General features: G+C 38.1%; 1 protein-coding gene across 1 annotated transcript; it reads right to left on the reverse strand.

Moving 5' to 3' along the window:
- Positions 1-545: 545 nt before the first annotated feature.
- Positions 546-26,587, reverse strand: LOC110153323 (transmembrane protein 47). Its single transcript, XM_020917209.2, has 3 exons — positions 26,223-26,587; positions 6,193-6,333; positions 546-919 (listed from the first exon to the last, which is right to left on the reverse strand). The coding sequence occupies exons 1-3, from the start codon at positions 26,449-26,451 to the stop codon at positions 741-743; spliced, it is 549 nt and encodes a 182-aa protein (XP_020772868.1). The 5' UTR covers positions 26,452-26,587; the 3' UTR covers positions 546-740.

Here is a 26,587-nt window from a genome sequence, read left to right on the forward strand (position 1 = left end):
TTTACTACGACTCAGCAAAAAACCCATAGATATACAATCAGGTAGGAAGTAGTGTTGTTGCCGGGTGCTGATAATTTGACCTACAATCGCTCATTTCTCTTTATAATAATAAGTTATACATATCTTCTTTGCTATTTTACAACTGTATTTGTCATCATATCCAACTCATACGAGCCTCCCAGAGAGCTGAAAATGCTTTAAACTTTTCAGGTTAGAAAATCCTTCCCCTGACGCAAATCGAAGTCTGGCCGGGCCTTTAGAGACGCCTGTGCTCAGTCCAGTCTCACACCTCCGACCACAGCTAATCAATGTTGACAGCCGCGTGAGTGCCCCCCGCTGGTCGCCCAGGTAACCGCCGCTTGGGTCGATCACAGAATATTGAGCCAGTGCCTTTAATACTCCACTCTGAGGAGATGTAAGAATAGCTGTAGTTTTTAAAAGTCTCTTGATTCAATTGTACGGATGTGTATGGCATGAGTCCACGCGGTCAGAGCTTGGGGTGTCATGCATGTATGTAGATGACACCCATCCCGCCCCACCCGGCACCCTACCCCTGAATGAATGCGTAAATCTCGGTTCTCGTTTGGCGCAGATTGGCGAAGGAACCAGTCACAGTGCTAGCGTTTCGGAGGCAGAGGTGGACACTTATCAGCGGCTTGGATCCAGCTCGGACAGTTCCTCGCAGTCATGGAAGTCAAGCCACAAAACAGTTTTACCAATGTGGGATTTTGCAGTTTCAGTTAGTAGTAATCCTCGTAGTTTTTGGGGTTGAGGCAATACAAGATCCCCCCTCCGAAAGAGAAGATGGTCCCTCCCCAGGCCAAACCGTAACCCCAGTTGAATTCGTGGTAGATTCGCAGGTTGATGCTTTCGATGAACTTGATGGGGTAGAGGACCAGACTGCAGGCTTGAAGGACAACTAGAAAAAAAAAAAAAAAAAAACACAGAAAAAAAAATGCAGTATTATTTCAGATCACTTCATCTTTCATGGCAGTCTTGTATGTAACAATCAGCTCACGCACTAAAGGATTCAATCAGGGCTATTGTGCAAGTGTAATGGTCTTGTCTAATATTGTAATGATATGATCTATCACAGACAAACCATTGTAGCTATAACATGATTTATTCAAATGTGAGCGTAAAGAATGCATGAGATTTCTAGATAAAGCATGCAACATTCAAATGCGCTCATAAATGAATCGTGTAGTGATTTTGTATGAAGGTTTTGTACTATCCTTCAAAAAACAGACCTGCATGTATTTTTAATTTGTCTTTCAGATGGAAAAGACGATGAACGGGAAAAAATATTGTATTGTAAATTGGATTTCCTCAATTAAAAACAGGCAAAAAAAAACCAAAGCAATAACAATTAACACACGAACATCATCATACCAAGTGATTCAAATTAAACTGTTAAAATTAATTTGGTTTTGAAATCAGAACAGCAAGGCTTTCCTGCAAATAACGCGATACAAAAGTTCCACAGTTGTACAAGAGCATTTAAATACATTAACTAGATACGAGTCCTGCACCCTTCATGGTTGTTTCTTTAGGCAGTAGTAAACCTGATGAGTTTTAGGTTTCAAAACTCAGTAATCAATAAGCAATTTAAAAGGAGGCCATGACATAGCAGAGCTGTCCAGCGCTGCTCCTGCCAAGAGGCTTTATGGTGTTTTCCAAGACAACTCTAGAGATATTTGACTTTTACTTTGAAGAACTTGAATCACTTCACTCGACAAAAGTGACTGCACACATTTTAAGACTATTTGAGCTGTCCAAAGATATACCGCATATATATTTTTTTTCAATTTAAAAATGATACATAAGGGAAACAAATATTGACAAAAAAAACAACAAAAAATCACTATAAAAAACACCTCTCTACACACAAAACTACACAATGCAACAAAACAAGGTAAACATTAAAGGTTCATTGCGTAACTTTTCTGGTGGAAGGTCCGTCACCTGCTTGTTTCTATGAATATGGCATTGTTCTGTCTAGAATGTTCCACAGTATGACATTAAACGGTTCTACCTTACATTTATTCAAGTACAGGTGGTTTTACAGCTCAAAAATATCTAGAAAAACAGGTATTCTGACTGTGAGTGGCATCGCCTCTCCACAGATCTGACCTGTAACTTGGTTTGGTTTAGTCTCCATGAAGATAGAAAGGTTTATTGTATTTTTCGGACTAAGTCGCTTTGGAGTATAAGTCGTACCAGCCAAAAATGGCATAATGAAGAATGAAAAAAACATATATAAGTCGCACTGGAGTATAAGTCCCAGGACGACCCAAACCATGAAAAAAGTGAGACTTATAGTCCAAAAAATACTGTGATACCGTACAATTAAAAAAATCCAGACTAAACAATAACATCTCCACAGAGACAGACCCTCCACTAGAAAAGTTACACAATGTACCTTTAAAATTATGCATAAGGAAAACAAAAACTGATGAAGCAAAAAACGAAAACAAAAAAACAAAAACAAAACAAAAAACATCCCACAACCCATCTCTCTCTTCACCCATAAAAACACACAAAGACATACAAACATTAACAGTCAGTCAAGTGCAGTCCTGTCAACATGTCAAAAAAAAAGTGTCCATGTCCATTTTAAGTCCACTTATTTCCCTCTTATTCACCGTATTCTGCCCCACTTTGTTGTGGTGGCACTTCTGTTTAAACGGCGATCCCGTTTATATCAATGATGAATCTGAGAAAGGTTTTGCACATTAAATATTAGGGGTGTGTAAAAATATCGAATCATGGACTGCTGTATCGATATATCTCCAAGAGTATTCTTTGGTATATTTTACTCAATTATTTTGTTACAGAGCTACAGTTTTGTTGTTTGTTTAGTGGAAGGAAACTCGTTTACGCAACACATTTGACATTTTCACTGTTTTAAGGATTAAAATGTTTCATATTCACTTTGCGCAAGAAGTGATTTAATAAAGACTTTTAGTGTCACAGCCATGATTTAGAGTTTTTTTTACTTGAACCGTATCAAATCGACTTTGAAATATATCGTACCAAATCGACAGTGCACTGTATCGAGATATGTATCGAATTGTGGCCTATGTATCGAGGTGTGTATCGTATCAGCAACTTCTTAATGATACCCACCAATATTAAATATGACATAAAGTTTGTTCATTCATGTAAAATGTTGAACGTTCATGTGCACCAACAAGTCAACAATGCACCGGTTCTCTGGGGGGATTTAAAACAGCTTTCTAGTCCGTATTGAACTTATCTGCTGTTAGGATCGGCAGGCCCATGCAAAATATCCAATAAAACCCGAATGATGATGGCGGCGCCCACGGCAACGTCCGGAATAAAGTGAATAGAACGGAGAGTCTTCTTTGGTGTGTGCAGTACGATAATAGTTCATTCACTTAATTAGTCTGACGGGGAGGAGCAGATGCCTTCTCCAATCCTTTAAGATGCACTTTTTGGAGCTGTCTAAAGATTTAAGGCGAATGAAAGATGGCGTGAAAACAACAACAGAAATTAGCATGGGCTGGGCTGGGAAGTGCGCCTGGGGCCTGTGCCATTTACAACTATTTACTTCATTTAGCACATTTTAGGAAAACAAAATTCATCAAAGTTGACCAGGCGAGAGGCTGTACTGATAGTGAGAGCACAGGGCTCGTGTAAGAGGCCACCGAGAAGAGAATGAGTTGATGTTACAATGGAGGGATGGATAGAGGTGAAGAGCCCCAGGGAGGAAAGGGGGCACAGAGATAGATGGTTAAAACAGCAGCAAGACAGAAAGAGAGGGAGAGGGAGAGGATGAGTGAGAGAGGGACAGAGAAGGGGTGGGACTGAACTGAAGAGAAAGGGAAATAGAGAGGGGGGGGATAGAGGGAGACAGAGAGAGAGAGGAGGAGTAGAAAGAGAGAGAGAGAAAGAAAGGGGAAGACTGAAAGAAAGGCAGAGAGTGAGAGAGAGAGATGCAGAGAGAGTGAGAGAAAAAAGGGTGATAGGGAATGAAAGAGATAGAGCGAGAGAGACGCAGAGAGAGAGAGTGAGGGAGAGAGAGGGAGAGAGAGAGGGTGAGAGAGAAAGAAAGAGAAACAGAGACAGAGAAAGAGCGAGACACACACACAGAGAGAAAGAGAGAGAGAGAGAAAGGGAGCGAGAGAAAGAGAGAGAAACACACAGAGAGAGAGAAAGAGAGAAAAACACACACACAGAGCGAAAGGTAGAGAGAAAGAAAGAAAGACAGACAGATAGAGAGATAGAGAAAGAGAGAGAAACATACAGACAGAGAGAGAAAGATAGAGAAACACACACACAGTGAGAGAGAAAGGGAGAGAGAGAGAAAGAAAGAAAGACAGATAGAGAGAGAGAAAGAGAGAGAGAGAGAAAGAGAGAGATAGAGAGAAAGGGAGAGAGAGAGAGAGAGAGAGAGAGAGAAAACACAGAGAGAGAGAAAAGAGAGAGAAACACACACACACACACACACACACAGAGAAACGCAGAGAGAGAAAGGGAGAGAGAAAGGGAGAGAGAGAAAGATAGAGAAACACAGAGAGAGACAGAGAGAGAAAGGGAGAGAGAGAGAGAAACACAGAGAGAGAGAGAAAGAGAGAGAAACACAGACACACAGACAGAGAGAGTGAGAGAAACACAGAGAGAGAGAGAAACGCACACACACAGAGAAAGGGAGAGAGAGAGAGAAACAGAGAGAGAGTGAGAGAGAGAAAGGGAGAGAGAGACCAAGTGAAAGAGAGATAGAGAGATGGCAGAGGAACAAAGACTAAACCATCAATCGTGGTTTTCTTCAGAGAGAATTCATCTTGGGGCGAGCATAAACAAGCCGTGGCACTTTAGTGAATAGAAGAAATAACACAATATGCATAATATCCACAAACTAATACTTACAAACACAGGCCCGCAGATATGTTGTCTACAAAGACATTTATCATTCAGTGAGTGTCCTGGCTTTAAAAGGCTCCTGTCCCTTCTAGCACTTTCTGGAGCTTTTTGTTGTCTGTCGTACATATTCATAAATAATTGATCTTTGCTCTGAAAGGAAATATTGCCTCTGAAGCATCTTTGAAGAATTGATTATTAGCGTTGCGTGATTTGACACTGTGAAACTGTGTGTGGTACAATGAGGGTTTTAAAAAGCAGTTGGTTTGAGAACAAGTTTGAAGGTGAAAAGATTAAACAAATATGGAAATTGGATCTGAAATCGCCTAATATATTCAACTGATATTTTTTTTGTCTCTGTGTGCCCATAGAAGTTATTCCCAGTTTGTTCTCATCAGATGGAAAATAGAGCAGTTAAGCTTATAAAATGTGGCTTTTGGATACATACATTATTTTTACAAAAGTATAAGGTATAAGTATAAGGTAAGAGAATCTTTATTTGACCCACAACGGGGAAATTCCAGAGTTCCAGAGTTTAAGAACAGCAAGAGAATAGAAATACGCACTCAAAAATCAATGTACAGTATATTAGAAAATAGACTTAAATTTAACACAATACAGTGCAAATATAATAAAATAAAATGCTGTCATGGCTTAAATGTGAGTACCTTTTTGTATAGTTAATATATTCATACCAATATCTGCAAATATCAGTTATCCGCCACAACAGTAACTTTTTATTATTACATAAACGCATTGCTGCCTAAAAAACATATTGCTCTGATAATGTATTTCCAATTCCAAAGTTGTGGGAAGAAATATTTGGCCATGATAAAGTACTACAACTACTATCAGGTATTGGTAACCATTCCAGACTTTTCCACCAATCTCAGGATTAAGATGATCTCATTTTGACGACTTCACTGGCTCCCGACAGGTTTCACCAAATTAAACTTTTCACAGTTTTTCCCAATATTCCCGGCAATACAAATGAGGAAAAGTGGAGAGTTTTTCCAATTTTAAATGAAATGGGCAGCCATGGCTCAGTGCTTTGACCCTGCTGAGCTGCACTGGTAAAAATAGGATTTGAACTAAATGAGAAGCGATAGAGTATATTTTTGCATTGCCAAGCGTGTGTGGCTTCAGATATCTATGCAGCATTATCATCTGAATGCTAATGTCAGTTTCAAATGCGATTACCCTGCAACCCTCTGCTTACCTTGTGTAAATGAGCTAATTAAGCCTTATTGTGCGTATGAGTGTGTGTGTGTGTATAATGTGAGAGGGGAGGGAGGGGCTGTCACTGACCTGCGGCAAATAGCATACAAGCAACAGGGCCATAGAAGCGCCGTCTCGTCCCGATGCACACCGCAACCAGGGCCACCAGGAATGACATCAGCACCAAGGCCCCGCCCCCTAGCAACAAGGCCAGCGTGGCAACCTGCCAGTCTGAGGACAAAAACAGGGAAACCATCAAATGAGTCATATGTAAACAAAACAACACAAAACGTCAATCTAATTATCTGTTATTAGGTGTGTTTTCAAAATAACGAAAGTTCGCTATTACAACTAGGAATCTTTTAACATTTATGCGTAGTATTGATTAATTGGTTACCTTACTGATATCTTAATTCTGGGTTAGGTGCCCAAAAGATACAATGACAGTATAAAGTGAGAGACTGGTATTCATCCCGTAAATCCTCTTCACTGATTTACCACTTGAGGTACGATTTGCGATGTTAAAAGTAAAAATACACTCACACATTCAATTCTTTTTCAATTCAATTCCTTTATTGTCATTGTCATATAAAATTACAACAAAATTATGTTAGAGCATCACACAAACTGCATAGTATTTTAAAAGTGCATAATAGTGTAGAGCACCCGCCCTATGACACCCACCACTGCGTTGAGGGACTTTTGCACTGACTTTTTTACGGACTAATCCCAGGACTGAACCAGAACTAAAACAGGACTAAAACAGGACTAAAGTAGGACTAAACCAGGACTAAACCGGTCTCAGTCCCAGTCTGGTCCTGGTCTGGTCCCGGTCTCAGCCCCGATCTGGTCATGGTCTGGTCCCGGTCTCAGTCTCAGTCCCGGTCTCAGTCCCGGTCTGGTTCCGGTCTCAGTCCTGGTCTGGTCATGGTCTGGTCCCGGTCTCAGTCTCAGTCCTGGTCTCAGTCCTGGTCTGGTCATGGTCTGGTCCCGGTCTCAGTCTCAGTCCTGGTTTCAGTCCCAGTCTTAATCCCGGTCTGGTCCTGGTCTGGTTCCGGTCTCAGTCCTGGTCTGGTCCAGGTCTCAGTGCTGGTCTCAGTCCCGGTCTGGTCCTGGTCTGGTTCCAGTCTCAGTCCTTTTCTCAGTCCTGGTCTCAGTTCCGATTCAGTCCTGGTTTAGTCCTGCTTTAGTCCTGCTTTAGTCCTGTTTTAGTCCTGGTTCAGTCAGTATGCGGCGCAAAAGTCTGGCATCACAGTTTAAGTCACGGAAACCTTTTTTTCCATTATTCATTTAAACATTTTGGTTTTGGAGACAAATAATGAAGAAAATAGTTGTTTTTTCATTTCTTATTTTTGGTTTTATTTTGAAAAATGAATGAACAAATGATACACGGATTTCACAAGAATACACTTTATGCAATATAGGACTTTTAAGTAATTTAACCAGTGAAAGAAAAAGTAGTAGCAGTAGTATTCGTAGTTGTAATGATAGTAGTAGCAGCAGTTATATGTAGTAAGTAGTCACTAGCAATGTAGCATTAGTACCAACAGCAGCAGCAGTAGTAGTAGTACTGATACTAAATACTCAATAGTAGTATTACTGGTGGTACAAGTGGTAAAATTAGTAGTATTGTTCTGCTGAAATAAAGATTTTCTTCAGTATTTGGTCTGAGGTTGCTTTCTCTTCAGTACCTCTTACACATCTGGAAGCTCGATCAAAAAAAATATGATAAAGAGGCTGGAGCACTCATGAATAAATACAATAGTGTTAAAAATGAAAAGACCTTTAGTGAGGGGTAGCAATGAGCCATGGGAGACGTATTCTTCTATTTGACATTTAATATTATGGTGGGAGCTGATTGGAGGAGGCGTGGGAGGGGTAGAAAAAGTGGATCTAGCGATGAATGAAGGAATTGGTAAGAAGAACAAATGGTGCCAAGGTAAACAATAGATATCAAGGAACAAAAGGGGAAGCCAGCCAAAAGGGAAGAGACACTATAAAGTGGGATAAGATACGGAGCTTTGATATAGGCGGAGCCCGTGTTATGTTACAAGGACAGGAGGAGGTGAAAAGAACGCTAAAAAGGAGGTAGGGAGAAGGGGTAAAGATGAAGGGAGCGAAACAAAAAGAGAGCACTTAGTATACCTGAGCCGACAAAAAGCATCGGCTAAAGAGCTTTGCTGGCTTCAAATCAAAAATCTGTCAGCTTTTACACTATAGAGGGCGCATCATGACACGGAAATAGCAACGGGATAAAGCCAGGGATAGACCAGAGCAGTGACCACAAGGGTGAGGTTACACAGAGGAGGAGGTGGTGAGGGGTGAGTGGAGGAGGGAAGGGGGTATTCTGGGTTGAGTGGCATGTTAACCACAATGGCGAAAAGGGAATTTGATAGCGATGTTGAAAATTTACGTCAATGAAATCAAGTGAAGGGCATGTACAGTTGTGATTTTGATGATGTTGTGTTATCTTTAAACTGATATTCATATACATAAACATTATAGACAGAGATTAACTGATAGACTTTAAATATATATTACACAAAATGGATTCTTGTGAGCTTTAAGCCATGTTAGAATGTACACTTGAAGCTGCGTTTTGTTTCATTGACAAATTAATACAAGTAACCCTGCATTATTAGACTGGTGACACCAACCGCCTTGTGATGTCATGAAAAAGTATTTTTCAAGTTAACATCAAATTTTTACCCTTCAGGTCAGAAGAGGTTGAAATTTTTAATCTGATTCAAGTGAAGATGTTTAAAAACACAGTGGAGCACTTCCTGTATTACCACATGACATCACAACATGCAGAATTTGTGTGTTAAACATGAGTGAATGAAACAAATCAAAACTCCAGGTATGTTTTGAAGAGGAAACAACATTATAACATAGATCAAGAAAAAGCATAATATAGGCCCTTTAAAATCATATTATCAACCTTAAGCTTTTGGTACATTCAAAGTGAAGTGAACAGGATAAAAATTAAATGTAACTTAAACTTGTAAGACAATCTGAGAACAGCTGAAGACAAAGCACCAAAGTTTCTGAATTAATAATTACACTTGCAATGAACACCTTGATTATAAATTAATTTTGTGCAGTAAAATGAGATGCTATTAGAACAGGGAAATAGAAAGGAATAAATTGTTAATAAAGAGCAGGTGGCTACTTTTTAAGATAGTCATTCAAAAGAGAATACATGAAAATGAAATGATAAATCAAGTAAGCAAGTTTATCAGTATTCAATCACGATTATTGACACTATGGCAAAACACTTAACTTTTCACACTTTCATATAGATCACCAAAGTTGTGATTAGTTTTATTAAATAGCCTCTGTTACATCATTTTCTGATCGATATTACAATGTTGTTTCCTCATCAAAAATAAACCAGAAGTTGTGTTTTGTTTCATTCACACACGTTTAACACACAAACCCTGCATATTTTAAGTGCGTATTTAGGAGTTCTTCTCTCAAACTGAAACCACTCTGTTCCACCTTGTAATGCCATGTGGTAATAGAGGAAGTGCTCCACTATGTTTTTAAATTCCATACACCATAAGAATCATCTGGATGATTTCAATGGTAGCTGGTAACTTGAAAACTACCTCTACATGACATCACAAGTTGGGAACAGAGCATTTTGAGCTTTGGAAATGCAAACTAATAATAAAGGGTTACTCAAACATGTGTGAATGAAACAAAACAAGTCCAGATATCTTTGAGCTGAAAACAACATTATAACAGATCAGAAAAGTGTCTAATATGAGCCCTTTAACCACATAATCTCAAACTAATTGCATACAATCTTTCTATCAATTCCATTCAGCTATCTATGTGCTATGAAATGACTTTGTGTTTTTTCATCGCACACAGACCTGCTCTTCCCCCCTCCCACTTCTAGACAATCAAGCTCAGATATTGTTGTGTAATCCATCTCCGCGCCCAGGGAGAGATTTTGACCATTTCTCTAACCTTTTATTCCACCTGTCTCCCACCACGCTGCGATCAAAACTCAAGCTGTCACGATGGCCGGGCCTGCTCCAAAACACATATATTTCTGCGTGACAAGATTCATTTCAGAACCTTAATAAATACATGAAATATATGGTAATCCTTATGTCATGGTGATTTGCGCATTTAATATCGGACTTTTTTACTATTAGCGATTTGTGGAAGAAGTGAAATTTGAATGAGTGTGGATTTAATGTGGTGTGTGTATGAGTAATTTACAAATATACCACAGGCAAGAGACGCAAGCCATACGGTGGTGATGAAGCTGACGAAACGTGGGTGTCAGGAGCGTCAGATAAGGAAAGATGAAAGATTTAGAGGAGGAGAAGGAGAAGAAGGAGGAGGAGAGAGGGTGGAGAGACAGAGAAAGGTGAGCGATAAGATGCAGAGGTGGACCGTAGGAGGCAAAACCAGAAGAGGATATTAAAGATGAGAGGAGATGAGAGCGCCAGGTGACGACAGACAAGAAGAAATAGTCCCACTTTAGCATTTAACAAGAGATTTGAAAGGTGCATTGTGTAACTTTTCTGTTGGAGGGTCCGTCAGATGGTTTTCTCCATGGAAATGTCATTGATTTGTCTGGAATGTTTCACAATATGGTATTAAACCTTTCTATCTTCATGGAGACCGACTCAGACCAGACAAGGCCAGGTCAGATCTGTGGAGAGGCAACCCCACTCACAGTGAGAATACCTATTTTTCTAGGTATTTTTGAGCTATAAAACCATCTGTAATTGAATACATTTTAGGTAGAGCTGTTTAAAGTCATACTGTGGAACATTTCAGACAGAGCGATGACATATCCATAGAAAAAAGGTGATGGAACCCTCCATCAGAAAAGTTACACAATGCACCTTTAACAATTTAAAGTGTTTTTATCCACATTAGTTAGTAGGGCTGGGGTATCATTAAGAAGTTGCTGATACGATACACACCTCGATACACAGGCCCTGATAAGATACATATCTTGATACAGTGCACTTTTGATTCGATATGATATATTTCAAATTAATTTGCTACAGTTCAATAAAAAATAATGGCTAAATCATGTCTGTGACACTAAAAGTCTTTGTTAAACCACTTCTTGTGCAAAGTGAATATGAAACACAAACATTTTAATCATCAAAACAGTGAAAATGTCAAATGTGTCGCATAAACGAGTTTCCTTCCTCTAAACAAGCAACAAAACTGTAGCGCTGTAACAAAATAATTTTGTAAAATATACCAAAAAATACTCTTGGCGATATATTGATACAGCAGCCCACGATAATGATACTGTATCATCACATTAAACGATACAATATTTTGATATTTTAGTACACCCCTAGTTAGTAGATGATTTCTATTACTTACCAGTGAGAAACTCTGCCTCTGCCTTTTTCGTGGCTATCTGAAAGTGTGCAAAAGTCTGTATTAAGCCTGTTACAATAACAAATTTTGAAGTGTGATATATAGCTGCAGTGAATATAGACAAAAATAAATTATGAATGATAATATTGAAACCAAACCATAAAGCAAAATTATTCAAAAAAATGTATTCTAAATGTACAATATTGTTAAACATGAGCTGCAATAAATAAATTACAAAATGCATCACTTAAGTAGCTGGTTTGTATCTGTAATGAGTCATACAAGTTCAGAATTTAACCTTCTACAGCTCAAATCTGCATCATAGAACAGAAAACTACCGTAAGATACTATTGTAATTATTGTAACAGGCTTAGTCTATATACAGAAAAGCTAATAAACAAACAATCTATGTTAAAGTTAAGGTGCACTTTATTGTCCCCTCTGCATTTGACCCATCCCTCACCTCTGCCAGGGCTTGGTTAGGACTAATTTAGCTGGAGGATTTTACCTCTTGTGCATGTTTTGGGTTATTATGTAAGTATTTCTAGTTACATGCTGGACATTTTGTTTAGAAATATACATAATATAAAACCATTGTAGTTATGAAAATTTCTGACAATATTCTCATTATGTTGCAAAGCCTTCTTGAACACAAAAAAATAGGGACGTAACGATATCCAAATCTCTCGGTATATATTATATACTATCTGTACTATATTATCACAATATGCATCTCACGGTATGATATTTATTGCGATATTTTGGAGAGGCTAATGTAATTGTAGATACAATTTTGGTGTGAATTATTTCATAATCCCAAGAATTCAAGTAAAAAACATATCTTCATGTTGTCTGCATCGAAATTAATCATGGGATATGTAGTTTCCGATGTTCAAAAGATGTTGCCATTCATTTAAGCACAGGAAAATGTAATTTGATATATTGTGACACCCCATGATATTATTGTGAGACTTTTGACAATATGATATCATGATATTTCGGTTATTGTTACATCCCTTAAACAAAGTATAAGATAATTTGGTTCTCTGCATCAACATTGGGGGCATACAGAAAATGAACCAGAAAATGAGTCCTGCCAAATGAGAAGTGCATGTCAAACAAAGTAAAACTTTGTCAAAAGTTACAAGACATTTTTGTCTTGAATATATGATATGTCAAAGGAAAAAGCTTTACACTCTAGAGAAACTATAGATCCTTACAGCTATAGTCATATAATGTGCCATTTCACTTTTAGGTTGCATGGAGAATACTTAGCTTTGCAGTACTGAAGTACCAAAATAGGCCTGTTCTGTATTTACAAATGTACCTAGAATACATAACACTATAGAAGCCTTGAGGGAAATAGGAACTAAAATCTACAGAAAATCCATTGGAAATTGCATTTGACAGACAGCTCAACTCCTTTATGGTAAAAACCTACTGTAATGATTTCTTTATGCAGATATTTGCACTGGATCCATTCACTTTTCCTGCTTCATTTCATCCAGAAATAGTGTGGAGCGACCGGGGCTGCTGTAATGAGAGTGGAGACAGACGGAATAAGGTCGTGGGTTAAACCAGCGTTCCCGTGAGGCGCAGGTGCTTTATCAGTCCAACATATTTAAATTCACGGCACTGGCATACACACGCTGGGCACCTGCTGGGGGAAGCAGACACAGCCAATCACGAGCCAGCGTGGGACCGAGGGGGCGGGAGTCGACTAATCAAGAAGCAAATCAAAGGGCACAGTGGGAGTCAACTGTCAATCCAGCCTGTCTACAATGATTAGAAACATTCAGATTTCACTCAAGTTTTGAATCGGGGTTTGCCACAGCAATTTTCAGTTCAAGCTTTCGTCTAATTAACAAACTGCAGCAGTCCACTATATTGTAATTTTCTCCTCCGTGCACTCAAAATTAACTGGGGATCTAGGCTAATAAATCATGATGTCTTTTGTGCTTCTTGTAGAGTCGCCAGCAGCTAATTCAAATTCCTTATCTCAAATATTTGCACAAAGAAAGACATCAGTAACTATGTAGTGGAATGAAATCAGCTAATAAGATCATTGTAAACTATTCAACCTCTTAAAAACACTAATTTAAAGGCGCAATAGTGATATGTAAGCAGATTTTGGCTATAAAGTGGTAGATACAAGCCCTCTTATACATGTATTGAGTTAAAGGGCCTATATGAGTTTTTATGTGTTTTAATCTATGTTATAATGTTTTTACCTTGTCAAAAACTTACCTGGAGTGTTTAGCTTCATTCACACATGTTTGAGTAACTTTTTATTAATAGTCTACATCTCCAAAAGTTAAAAATGCTTTCTTCCAACTTGAGATGTCATGAAGCAGTAGTTTTCAAGTAAACAGCTACTTTTTATCTTTTGTTTAGTATATATTGGCAATTCCAGGGCTGAAATGATCCAAATGATTTTACTGAAGGTGTATGGAGTTTAAAAACACAGTGAAGCATTTCCTATATTGCCACAGAATCTCACAAACTGGACTGAGAGAAGAACTAACCATAAATATGCAGGGTTTGTGCGTTAAACGTGTGAATGAAACAAAACACAACTCCAGCAATGTTTCTGATGAGAAAACAACATTATAACAGAACAGAAAATAGTGTAATATGGGCCCTTTAAGATGTAGTTTATATAAAATAATATGTTTGGCAAAAGATGGAAGCATAAAACTGTGAAAATGATTTGCAAATGTGTCAACTTTAGACTACAGATTTGAAGTGACAGAAGTAAGCTCTCCCCAAAAATGCTTCATTGGAGACTTGAAGAATTGATCTGTCAAACAAATGCAGATAGATGAAAATGTTAGACAAACTCAGAAATTGCCCTCCTCTATACATGAGTTAAAGGACGAGGATGTTATAATGCAGTTTCCTCATCAAAAACATACCTGAAAACACTTCATACACCTTCACTGGAATCATTTGGATCATTTCAGCCCTGGAATTACCAATCTCTACTAAATAAAAGGTAAATAGTAGCTGTTAACTTGGAAAACTACCGCGTCATGACATCATAAAGTGGAACAGAGCATTCTGAGATATGGAGATGTAAGCAGGTTACTCAAACCTGTGAATGAACCAAAACTCAAGGTATGTTTTTGATGAGGTAACAACATTATAACATGTTTTAAAGCTCAAAAGAGTCAATTTTGGGTAATATATGACCTTTAAAATATTACAAAACTACAAAACCGTTTCTTTATCTATTCATGTTTTTTAGCTTAGGACTAAAGAATGTTCAAAAGATAGAACACTTTGTTTTGGATTGTTATTTGTTATATCAACCACTGAAGTTTTTCATTTCTCTGAAACAAATGGACAGGCTTCTATATTTTATTCAGTTAGCATCCTGCCGGTAAGAGACTTCATGTCTATTTCCCACTACTGTGACAATCAAACAGACCGATAATGACAGCTACTGGGGCTCTTAAACAAGAACCGGTACTTACTTACAAGTACTTACTACAGGATTGTGGACTGAAATAATGATATCAAATAAAACTTTATACTAATTAGATTAATATCATTTCATAAGCCTGTGAGACTAACAGGAAATACAACTAAATTATGCTGTCTATAATAAAAATACATTACAAAGAAGAGGTCGCTTAGTCGTTGTTTTTAGTTGGCGACTCTAGTGTTATGAGTCTAAATTATGTTTACAATCCTGGATAATGTCTTTGGGGTATGCAGAAATTGGCAAGTTGTGCAAAAGAACTATGCAACAGTGAAGATAATTATGGCACATTTGGCTAGCACACAAGAGTCTATAAACAAAATGAAATAAGACTAGGTAGGAGCTGGGATGCTTGTGCGCTGACACATTTCCAAATCCTCTCCTGGCAGCTCCATTATTTGCATTTCTGCGTCCCAATATTTGTATAATGTGTACTGGGATCTGGTCTCCAACTGGTGCTGACAGAGAAACAGCAGATATCCAGCAGACTGCAGTACATGACACATTTACAAGTGCTTTCTCACTGTTGGATACTACGAGCAACACGTCTTCCTCGCCCACTCCAATACTCACTGTTTTGAATCTCATAGCTGTTTTATCATTTATACAATATGCTAAGCCTGTCTTGCGTCAAGTGCCATCTTCCCTGCATAAAACCACCCAAGCATGCTAATTTCAGTGTTGGGAGAAATATTCAGTTTTGTTACTTAAGTAAAAGTACAGATACCAGAGCAAAAATCTACTCAAGTAAAAGATCACTTGAGAAAATCGACTTAAAGGTGCATTGTGTAACATGTCTGGAGGAGAATCCGTCAAATGCTTTTCTCCGTAGAGATGTTATTGCTTTGTCTGGAATGTTTCACAGTATGGCATTAAACCTTTCTATCTTCATGGAGACCAAACCAAGTTACAGGTCAGATCTGTGGAGAGGCGACCCTGCTCACAGTCAGAATGGTTGAGCTACAAAACTACCTGAAATTTAATAAATGTAATGAAGAGCTTTTTAATATCATACTGTGGAACATTCCAGGTATAGCAATGACATATCCATAGAAACAAGAAGGTGATGAACCTAACGGTTACAAAATCCACCTTTAAATAAAAGTATTAATGCATATGTAAGTATTTTGCCCAGATTTTGAGATCTTATAAGGCTTCAAATGCAGTGATTTTGTTCAACAGAAACACATGAATAGATTTTTTTTCCCTTGCTGTTTTTATTTGTATATTTTAGTTTGGTCAAAAACAAAATGTGTTAAAAAATAAACCCATGTGTTAAAAATTTTAAAAATACTTTTACTTTTCAGTCCAGTTCAAAAATGTAGTGGAGTAGAAAGTACAGATACCTGCTCTAAAATGTACTTAAGTACAGATACCTTAAGTACTTTACTACTTTTACTTTGTTACATTCCATCATTGGCTAATTTGCAAACTTGTGTAGCTTTCTCACACTAAAATGCAAGCTTGGGAATGCCATGTCCTCTTTCACGCGATTTAACATACCGTTGTCATGTGATCTTCTGACCATGTGAGAGGATTAGCTGTCGCATATTTGCCATAGACTAAAGCTTACTGGAATAACTAGGAGCCATCAGGGGTGCATGTCTGTTTATATGTAACCCAATGCTTCCCAAATCCCACAATCAATCTTTTTTAGTGTATCCGGGAAAGACAACTTAGGGTAAATAAGATTTATTCACGCGCACTTCGAGGCAGTGTTAAAGTAGTGTTGTTGAACTTGTAGGATGAAAAAGTCGCAGACTCAAAGCAAATGCAATAATGTGATTACCAATGGGAAACGGTGCGGATTCAGAGAAGAAAACTCATTTAAATACCGAGCCAAATAAGGCTAACAAATGTTTTCCATGTTTACCGTTTTCAAGGATATGTCTTGCTTCTATTTTTGCATGAATTACAAAACATTAGCAAGATTTGTAAATGTGGGCAGATTTGATTATTGAAACTTGCAAGTCCACAACTCAATGTAAACAACTACGGTAGCCCTATAGGGACAAACTTGTTGGTCCAGGTGATCATGCATATATTGACTTGTGTGTAATATTGTTCAGCTGTACATCATTTGACACAATGTATTAAGTGTTAAATGTAATTACTGAAATTTGCAAGTCCATGACTTAATGTAAACAACTATGGTAGCCTTAAAGGGACAAACTTATCTTTGGACAAAACCAAAGCCAAAATGTTGGTCCAAATGATAATGCATATATTGACTTGCATATAATATTGTTCAGCTGTACATCATTTGACACAGTGTTCTAAGTGTTACATTACATTACTGAAATTTGCAAGTCCATATCTTAATGTAAACAACTATGGTAACCCTAAAGGGACAAACCTATCTTTAGACAAAACCAAAGCCAAAATGTTGGTCCACATGACAATGCATTGAGTTGCGTGTAATATTATTCAGCAGTATATAATTTACAATGTACTAAGTGTTGCGTTATATGTGTTTGTTGTTCTATAGCTGTTGTAATTTAGCCCCTTTACATTAGTCTAAAACCAATACTGTTGCTAAATATAACGTGCTAATGCTTTTCTGCATGTTGTAATGTGCATGGCTAATCTTAGAAACACTAAGTATCCCCTAATCACTGGAGCCACAGAGAATGGTGGAGTTGCATTTATTGGTGTTGGTCAGCTAAATAAGGCAATTATGTTCCTGTAACAGCTCCATGCAAGCACGCTAAATGACTGACACTAACTAAACTCAAAATTATAGCTGTTTTGCATATATTGACCCGAGTATGAATAAATAAAATAAAGAAATGCAAATTTGTAGGGAAGGACATGTTTCACTGCATTTTAAAGGTCCTATATTACACACAATTTACTCTTGTGAGCTTTCGCCATGTTATAAAGTTGTTACCTCATCAAAAACAAACCTGGAGTTGTGTTTTGTTTCATTCACGCATTATTTATTATTTGCCTATCTGCATCACCAAAGCTCAAAATGCTCTGTTCAACCGTGTGATGTCATGAAGTGGTAATTTACAGAACAAAAGGTAAAAGGTAGCTGTTAACGTTTTGGTAAGCAAATCCAGGACTGAGATGATCCAAATGATTCTAGTGAAAGTGTATGAAGTTTAAAAACATAGTGGGGTACTTCCTGTATTACCACATGTCATTGCAAGGTGGAATAGAGTGTTCTCTGTTGGAGAGAAGAACTCAGCCCTAAATATGCAGGATTTGTGCATTAAACATGTGTGAATGAAACAAAACACAACTCCAGGTATGTTCGTGATAAGGAAACAACATCATAACAAAGATCAGAAAATAGCATCATATGAGCCCTTTAAAAGATGGTTTGCCCTTTATTAAAATGTCAAGGCTACACACATTTAATATTACCAAGTGGTTCTATTCTATCCTTGCCCTAATAGCAATAAGAGGAATGTATGGCCCTATAGTTTGCACGTTGAACATCTCTTCTTTTTAATTACAACACATAACCCCCTAATTTAAGTAACTTTATTTTAAAAGGACTAAAATGGCCCGTGGATCCCTTATGTAGCGACATTAAGCACTTCTGAGTCCATAGATAATTTGTTTATATTAAAGCTCACTCGTTTAATGTGCTTCCATACTGCTGCGCTACTCAGTGCTTTGAAGGATGCCTGATTTGCATTTACCAAAAAGGATTAGGGCTGCCTCCCTTAAGATTCTGCACAACTCCCCTGCCTGCCTGTCTGTACGCCTGTGAAAAGTTAGTCTGTCTGTGTGTCTGTCTGTCTCTCTCCACCAATGCCACATCATTTCCCATTCCTCGTTTTCAAGCAGGCTACAAATAGAAGCGCTTTCTCCTGGGGGCACGTCTCACTCGGAGGTGGGGGAGAGAGGGGAGGGGCGGCTGACCCTGAAGAAAATATGGAAGGGAGATGGGCTGTGCCGAGATGCCGAATTGGGGTGAATGGAGAGAGATTGCGCGAGGGGGGAAAAAATTATTGGAGATACAGGAGCGATGCCCACGGGTAGGAAGTAGACAGAGGAGATTGTAATGCAAAAACAGCTTGAGAAAGAGTCAATTCATTTATAGGGTGCAGATGAAAAAGACTCCAGGGGTAAAACGCAACGTGCAGATCGATCGGCTGATAGAGAAAGATGAGAAGGGGCCAAAGGAGCGGGCTGGGCCAAGCGGTTTACAAAAGGTCTTCGGCGGTGAATGGTTTATGCCAGGGACCAGAGTGCAAGGCATTGTGGGTCAGAGAGATCCACGCCCTGCTGGAATTACTCCAACAACACTTCTTTCAGAGGAGATGAGACTAGCATCCATAAAGTTGACAAGTAAACACGGCAAAGAGAGCGACTTTGTTTTGAGAGAGTGAAAGTGTGAAGGTCAAGTAACACAACAGCAAAATGTGTCAGTTGAGTTTTCAGTTGAATTTTACTTTTTGAGATTAAACTACTGTTGTTAGTGCTACAGATTGGACAGCTAAAGGTGTACTACAAGGGAATATGCCATCTGCTTGTCTCCGTAAGGTAAACATTAGGGTACACTTTGAGGCACGCTTTATTGTCTCCATAATTTGTTTGGGAAATTTGTTCTTTAGGCTATATTCCATGGTTTTACTTTACTCAAAATTGACTCTTGTGAGCTTTAAGTTATATAAGAATGCTGATACCTCATGAAAAACTTATCTGGTTGTATTTTGTTTCATTCGCACATGTTTGAGTAATCCTTTATCATTAGTTTGTCTACATCTCCAAAGCTGAAAATGCTCCGTTCCAGCTTGTGATGTCATGAAGCGATAATTTACAAGTTAACAGCTACCTTTTACCTTTTGTTTAATAGAGATTGGCAATTCCAGAGCTGAAATGATCCAAATAATGATAGTGAAGGTGTACTTAGTTTAAAAACACAGTGGAGCACTTCCTGTATTACCATATGACATCACACAGTGGCGTTTTCCATTACTCTGTATAGCCACATTTCAATATAATGGATAAATGAGTCTAATAATAATCACATTTTAGCATGACGTGGGCATCCATGTTATAACACAGCATCCTCACATGTAACTTTGTGTATAATTATGATACTCAAGTGTGAAATTTCCATTGATTTTCTGTATTTGTCAGTCCATACCCCAGACACCATTCACAATAAGCGAGCTTCAAAAGGAGCTTGAAGAAAGGGGCTGGAAGAAAGGAGGTGGATTGCCTGAAGTAGTGAAAGTGAGACAAAGAACAAAAGTAGGTTAAATATCAGGTGTGGCTTTTTGCTATTTGAAAGCTGATATTTCACCGCACGTTTTCCTCTAATGCAATGATATCATTCTAGTCCTTACAAACCATTACAGATGCTTAATTGTGAGAACCGAATTCGAAAACCTAACAGCCGCATTAACGCAGATTGAATTTTCTGTTCTGCAATTCATCCGAAGCTTTTTTCCTTTTAATTCAAGCCTAATTACTCAGCAGACAGAGTACATGTTTATGAAGCAAGCATTTCCCCAGTATTACACAATCACTCAGCGCTCTGTCTGCACGCACTACAGCCATTTAGTTCTGCTGGAGACGACTGCCCAAGAATCATTGCATTATATATTCAGATGCATATTTTGAAGCAGATTTATCCATGTGCTAATTGAAAACAGGCAAAAAGATGGGCAAGTTAAAGCTAATTTAACATTACCAATTGCATATGCAGACACAGAAGATGTCGATAAAAGCATGTCTAAGGGGTCCATCAGTCATGTTAGCAGGATATTCAATAAAGCAGTCATAGATGGTAAGAGAGTGATGATTTCAAATGCCCTATATTACGTAAATTGGACTCTTGTGAGTTTTTAGCTATGTTAGAATGTTGTTGTTTCCTCAAAAGCATACCCAGAGTTGTGTGTGTTTCATTCACAATGTTTGTGTAACCCTTTTTTATTATTAGTCTGTTTACATCTTCAAAGCTGAAAATGCTCTGTTCCACATTGTGATGTCATGAAGCAGTAGTTTTGAAGTTAACAGCTACCTTTTACCTTTAGTTCATTAGAGAATGGCAATTCCTGGGCTGAAATTATCGAAATGATTATACTAAAAGTATATGGAGTTAAAAAACACAGTAGAGCACTTCTTGTATTATCACATGACATAACAAGGTGGAACAGAGAAGAGCTTCATGTAAAAAGTATAAAGTGGTGTGTCAAACGTGTGTGAATGGAAACACAACTCAAAGTATGTTTGTAACAATGACAACATTATATAATAAAGTAGGGATGTAACAATAACCAAAATATCATGATATTGTACCATCAAAGTTCACACAATAATATCGTGGACCATCACAATATATCAAATTAAAAGTCTGTTTGCTTAAATTAAGAGTTATGGTGCAGCAATAGCAAAAAAAAAAGACAGGGAACTACATAGACCATGATCCTTTGCTCCATTTCAGTGTAGACTACAAGAATAAATAACACTTTTGAGCACTTTTAAGTCTTAGTTATTTGGATTAAGTCTTGTCAATGCATTTGAAGAGGAAAAAGTAGCATATTCACAGTTTTGTTAGCCTAAAATATCTCACTAAATATCATACCCTAATCGTGAGCCTCCTCACCATATCGTGAGCTTTTCCACAATATCGCAATAAATATTGAACTGTGAGGTTCGTAACATGACAAAATTGTATAGTGAGACTTGGATATCTTTTCAACCCTATAATATAGATCAGAAGATTTTGTAATTTTTTTGGCCTTTTAACCTAAACTTACCAGTGAAAAAGGCAAAATTCATCAAAGAAGTTGTGGCTTATGCAGCAGCAACACGTAAGATGCTATATGAGCCCTGCATTGTAATTTCATTGAACAATGTAATAATAATATTTTCAAAGCACTTTGCCCAGTTCGCATTCTATAAATTGTACTGAGGAAACCTGCAAATGAGTTGAATTTATGACGTAACTTGCTCTATATATTCCACTAATTGCTTTAAGACAGTATGGTAGCTCAGCAGGACCACAGCTGCCTAAGTGCACATGAACAAAGAAGTAGTATCTGCAGGGGTTTTGAAGGTGTGGAAAATGGAAAATTTCTAGTAGCAATTAATTTCGTTTCACATTATTAAGACAGAAAGAAATTGTGAGGAATTTTAGCAATGGTGGAATGGAATGGATACAGTAACCAGCTGGTATAAGCAGCAAAAAAAAATCTGATATGAATCGATACTAAACTAGCACTGAAACTAGATACTCATTTGAGAAATCATCGATACTTAAGAAATTCACATTCACAAGACAAAAATGAGCATTTTCTGAATAGCTTTAGAGTGATCTTGAGCTCTTTCAGAACAAGTAAGAGCACACAGACTAGTATACACCCATGGACCATTATGGATTCTACCTGGACCACTGAGAAATCACACAAATTTAAGGACACTTGCTAATATAAAAGAAAGTACTATGATTTAATGGGATACGGTAACCAGCTGGTATACACAGCAAAGAAGTGATTTATTTTTTAAGATGTGTGAGTGCTCTAGACACTCACCCGTCGCGCCTAGACATCTAATTAGCCAGGCGGGTTCAGGAGAAAATAGAAAAAGTAGCAGGGGCTGGAAGTTATGTCCACAGAAATGGTGTCAGTTTTGGTGTTCGCTGGGAGGAGGAGGAGGAGGAGGGAGGGAAGGTGCAGGGGAGACGCAACAACGGAGAAATCAAGAGTGTGACATAAAATATTCAGCCCGGGCTTCAGAGGAGACTGTCCAGAAATAGGTCAGCTCCACATGCTATAGTAGCCTTATTGGCACACGCATGTAGACACACTCTCCAATTTATGGTCTGACATGTGGACAGCCAGGCTTCTGCTGCTCTCACGCCAACAGAAACAAATGTGGACAAAAGATACACAAACAAGGGACAAAGGGACAGGGATAGGCTGGTTTGTTCTATAGAGACTAGATAATGTAATACAATATGATAGGATACCAGCTTTATTTGGTAATGTTGGCCTTCTTAAAGGTCCCATATTATGCAAAACTGACTCTTTTGAGCTTTATGCTATGTTGTTAGTTCCTCAAAAACATACCTGAAATTATTCAAATGATTCTAGTGAAGGTGTATGGAGTTTAAAAAAAACACAAAGCATCTGTATTACCACTTGTGAATGAAACAAAACACAACTCCCGGTATGTTTCTGATGAGGAAACAACACTGTAACTTAGATCTGAAAATAGGGCAACAATGTTTAAACAAAACAAAACTGACAAAAACAGCAGATAGGTATACAATTTACAATACAAATCTACTGAAACTACGGTTAGATACTCAGTTGAGCAGGACAGAATGATCTTGATTTAGAATGATCTTGAGCTGAGCACATAGACTAGTATACGCCAGTGGAGCACAATGGAACCTACCTGGACGGCTGAGGGATAGGACATGATAATATAAAAGAAAGTACTAAGATTTTATGCCGAAAAAAATCACATTATGCTTTTTTATTATCATCAAATGGTATCAGAATCAATATTCAGTATCGAGTCTATTCTTCAGTATAAAAATTGAATTTGAAACTTTAGTATCATGACAAAAACACAAATTTTTCTTCAGCTTTTTCCAGAAATAGTATGACCAAACTAAAAAAATCTGAAATTCTGTGTAGAAAAAAGTACAACTACATTAAATTATACCTAATAGTACCAGTTCTTAGTACGACCAGTGCATCTACTAGTATGTACTGTACCTTATACATTAAAAGCAAGGTATGGATTTTTTTCATTGTGATATTGAAATCTGTATTGAGTTTTTCCCTTATCAAAAGTGAGTTTCAAACTGGCAGCACAAGTATGAGGCGTGTAAGGTGTACTTGACTCTACATTAGCCATATGGATCAGGCTTGTTGGCCCTATTTGCTTGAGGTAAATGCTATCCATTACCGGAGCTGATAGAAAATAAATTGAGTGAGACACAATGGTCAATGTTTAATTCAAAACAACAGAGAGATGTGAATCGACTGCATCTAAACATTACAACACAGAAATGTAAGTCACCATCAGGACCATTACTTAGTGAGTCTGGAAATCCCCATGATCTAATGCATTTCTGTGCTAATATAGAAGGCAAAACAAGACACAACTAAAGACAAACTCTGTAATTAAAAACTAAATTGAAAAATACACTGACTAACCACCATTGTGCATTATATTGCATTACATTATATATGGTGCCAAGACAATTAATATTAGATTCAGCTCTTGTAAATGCTGCTTGTTGTTGTTGCCTTGGCTCTTTTAAATGTGCCCTATAAATGCATTTTCATTGATTGATGAAGACAAGCTGCTTTAAAGAAGACCTATTGTGCTTAAGCCTGATATATAATTATAATCTATGACAACATTACATTATAATTTGCATATTTTATAATAATCTTAAATGACTTCATAAAAGAAAGAGGTCCGTTGATTGAAAACTACAGTGCCAATGGGAGTTGTACATCATGCTAGAAGAATTTTGTACTAAAATGACTACACGGTGTTGCCGAATCCTATGCGCATCACAGATTAAGAAAATAAAATTGGAAAACTAAATAAGTAGAGAGCAGTGGGTGTATGCCGGTGGCAGTGAGAACAGGAGTTGGTCGGTAGAGTGGAGCAATTAAAGATTGCTCAAACATACACGAATCACTCCAAATGCAACTTCAGGTGAGTAAATGGTGAGGGGAAACAAATATAACATGGTTTAAAGCTCTGAAAAGTCGATTTGGCTAAATAGGTCTGCTTTAAAAGGTAACCACAACAAACTTAATCTTCTGAGAGTTCACGCTTCACTGTGATTGGTTAAATCCACTTGTCAATCAGAGTATTACAACTGGAGGCTGAACACCCAAGAACTGTCTGGGAGTGTCTGTGTTTGGACATCTCAGCACAATCTCAAATAAATAGAAATGTTCTGACACTATCTGCAGACCACACAGGCATAATCTTATTACATGAAAATAACAGCTTGATATTTGCCAATCTAAAAGCAAACACATCAGCAGATCATTGCCATTGCAGGGTTTAAGAGTTTTCAATAATTAACTTTTAAAGCTCCCTTGTGATTAGCCACCTGTCGCCTTCTCTCTCACACAGGTAATAAATAAAACCCTTTTGTCTCAATTAAACTCACGCTCATCAAGTCTGTCTCTCCCTACAAACCAATTCAGACAGACAAAATTACACCCTATCCAGCACCTCAATGTATTATTAAAACAACAAGACTAAACAAAAACAGCTTAAAGGAGCACTGTGTAACTTGTTTCCATGGAGATATTATTGCTTTGCCTGAAAGATTTCACAATATGGCATTAAACTCATCTATGTTGTATTTATTGGATTACAGGTGCGCACAAATACTATCAAAAATATGCATTCGTACATTGAGTGAACTCACTTCTTCACAGATCTGACCTGTAACATGGCCTGGAAGCATTGTGGACTTTATACATGCAAATAAATAAGCTCAATGCCATACTGTGGGACATTCTGAACAAAGTAATAAGATTTTCATGAAGACAAACAAGTGGCGGACACCCCACCAGAAACTTAAAACAAATTTTTCATGACCAAAATCCTGATTGTTATAAATGCTTAGATTACAGGATATCACATAACAGCAACAGTTTAGAATAAATTATCTTATTAATTACAAAACCTCAATCATAAACGAAGAATTTTTAATCAGTACATGAACATTTGGTTTCCACAAATTACATCAGACTTGTAGCACTTTCAATTTGGAAAGCTGGACTCCCACAGTAATTGAAACTGATTTTGTGTAAAGCGGTTTGGCCATATGTCTGAAATTAAGATGCTATAGCTGCAATACCCCTTTGTTTCACCTTTAGAGCCATTGAAAGTGAAGGTCCCAGAGGAGGCACCGATGGACACAGCTGTCAACACTGGCTTTTGTTATGGCTCAATGGCGCTGTCTAAACACTGGCAAGGACGTTTCACAGTGTTCCCACAGATAATGTTTTGACCAAACCTATAGCTCAACTCGGGATAGTCTGCTGTACCGTTTACATGGGAGATTTGGTTTGAGATTTAGGAATTACTATAAAAGAACTAATCAGCACGATCTTGAACCCTTATTTCCAGAACTTAACTCTAAAAGCACTGTGTTTTTTTAGATTTAAGAGTAAAAGCAAAATAAGTCTATATGTTTTAGAGCGAGTTTTGAGCAATGACTAGAGTCCAGTCAAAACATGGATCGCATTGCCCAAGTGCGTAACACATCTCGTACAGTTGTAGTAGCCTGTATAACATGTGTACATCGTACCTGATCCTAACGTGCTGCTGCATTGCCAGTTCTCGGTGCTCGCAGGTTTCCAGCAGGACTCCCACAGAGACAGGTAGTACTGGTCATCAGCGGTCACCCACGCGGGACTCATCACGGCACCCACATCCAGGCACAGCGCCAAGAAGACGCACACGAGTCCCACGAGCTTCAGAGGAGTGAGCGGGGAGCTGCCGGAGGACTCCTGGGTCTCGGTGACAGCGGAGGACATGGCGACAGACAAAAGAACAGCGCTGAGGTGGAGGATACGTGCAGAAGAGGCGAGGGCGGAGGCGGCTGTTGTGACTGCGGCTGCAGCTCGGTGCTGGTGCGTGGAGCGCCGCACGGTCCCTGCGCCTTTGGGCACC

This window comes from Boleophthalmus pectinirostris, unplaced genomic scaffold, assembly GCF_026225935.1.
Source record: "Boleophthalmus pectinirostris isolate CB_2022bp ecotype Guang Dong unplaced genomic scaffold, ASM2622593v1 HiC_scaffold_11, whole genome shotgun sequence".
In the NCBI taxonomy this organism is placed as follows: domain Eukaryota; kingdom Metazoa; phylum Chordata; class Actinopteri; order Gobiiformes; family Gobiidae; genus Boleophthalmus; species Boleophthalmus pectinirostris.

Coding starts and splice junctions, on each gene's coding strand:
- LOC110153323 (XM_020917209.2), bottom strand. CDS start 26,451: ATGTCCTCCGCTGTCACCGAGACCCAGGAGTCCTCCGGCAGCTCCCCG. Junction 6,334..26,222: donor CAGCAGCACGTTAGGATCAG/GTACGATGTACA, acceptor TTTTGTCCTCAG/ACTGGCAGGTTGCCACGCTG. Junction 920..6,192: donor TTGTATGCTATTTGCCGCAG/GTCAGTGACAGC, acceptor TTTTTTTTCTAG/TTGTCCTTCAAGCCTGCAGT.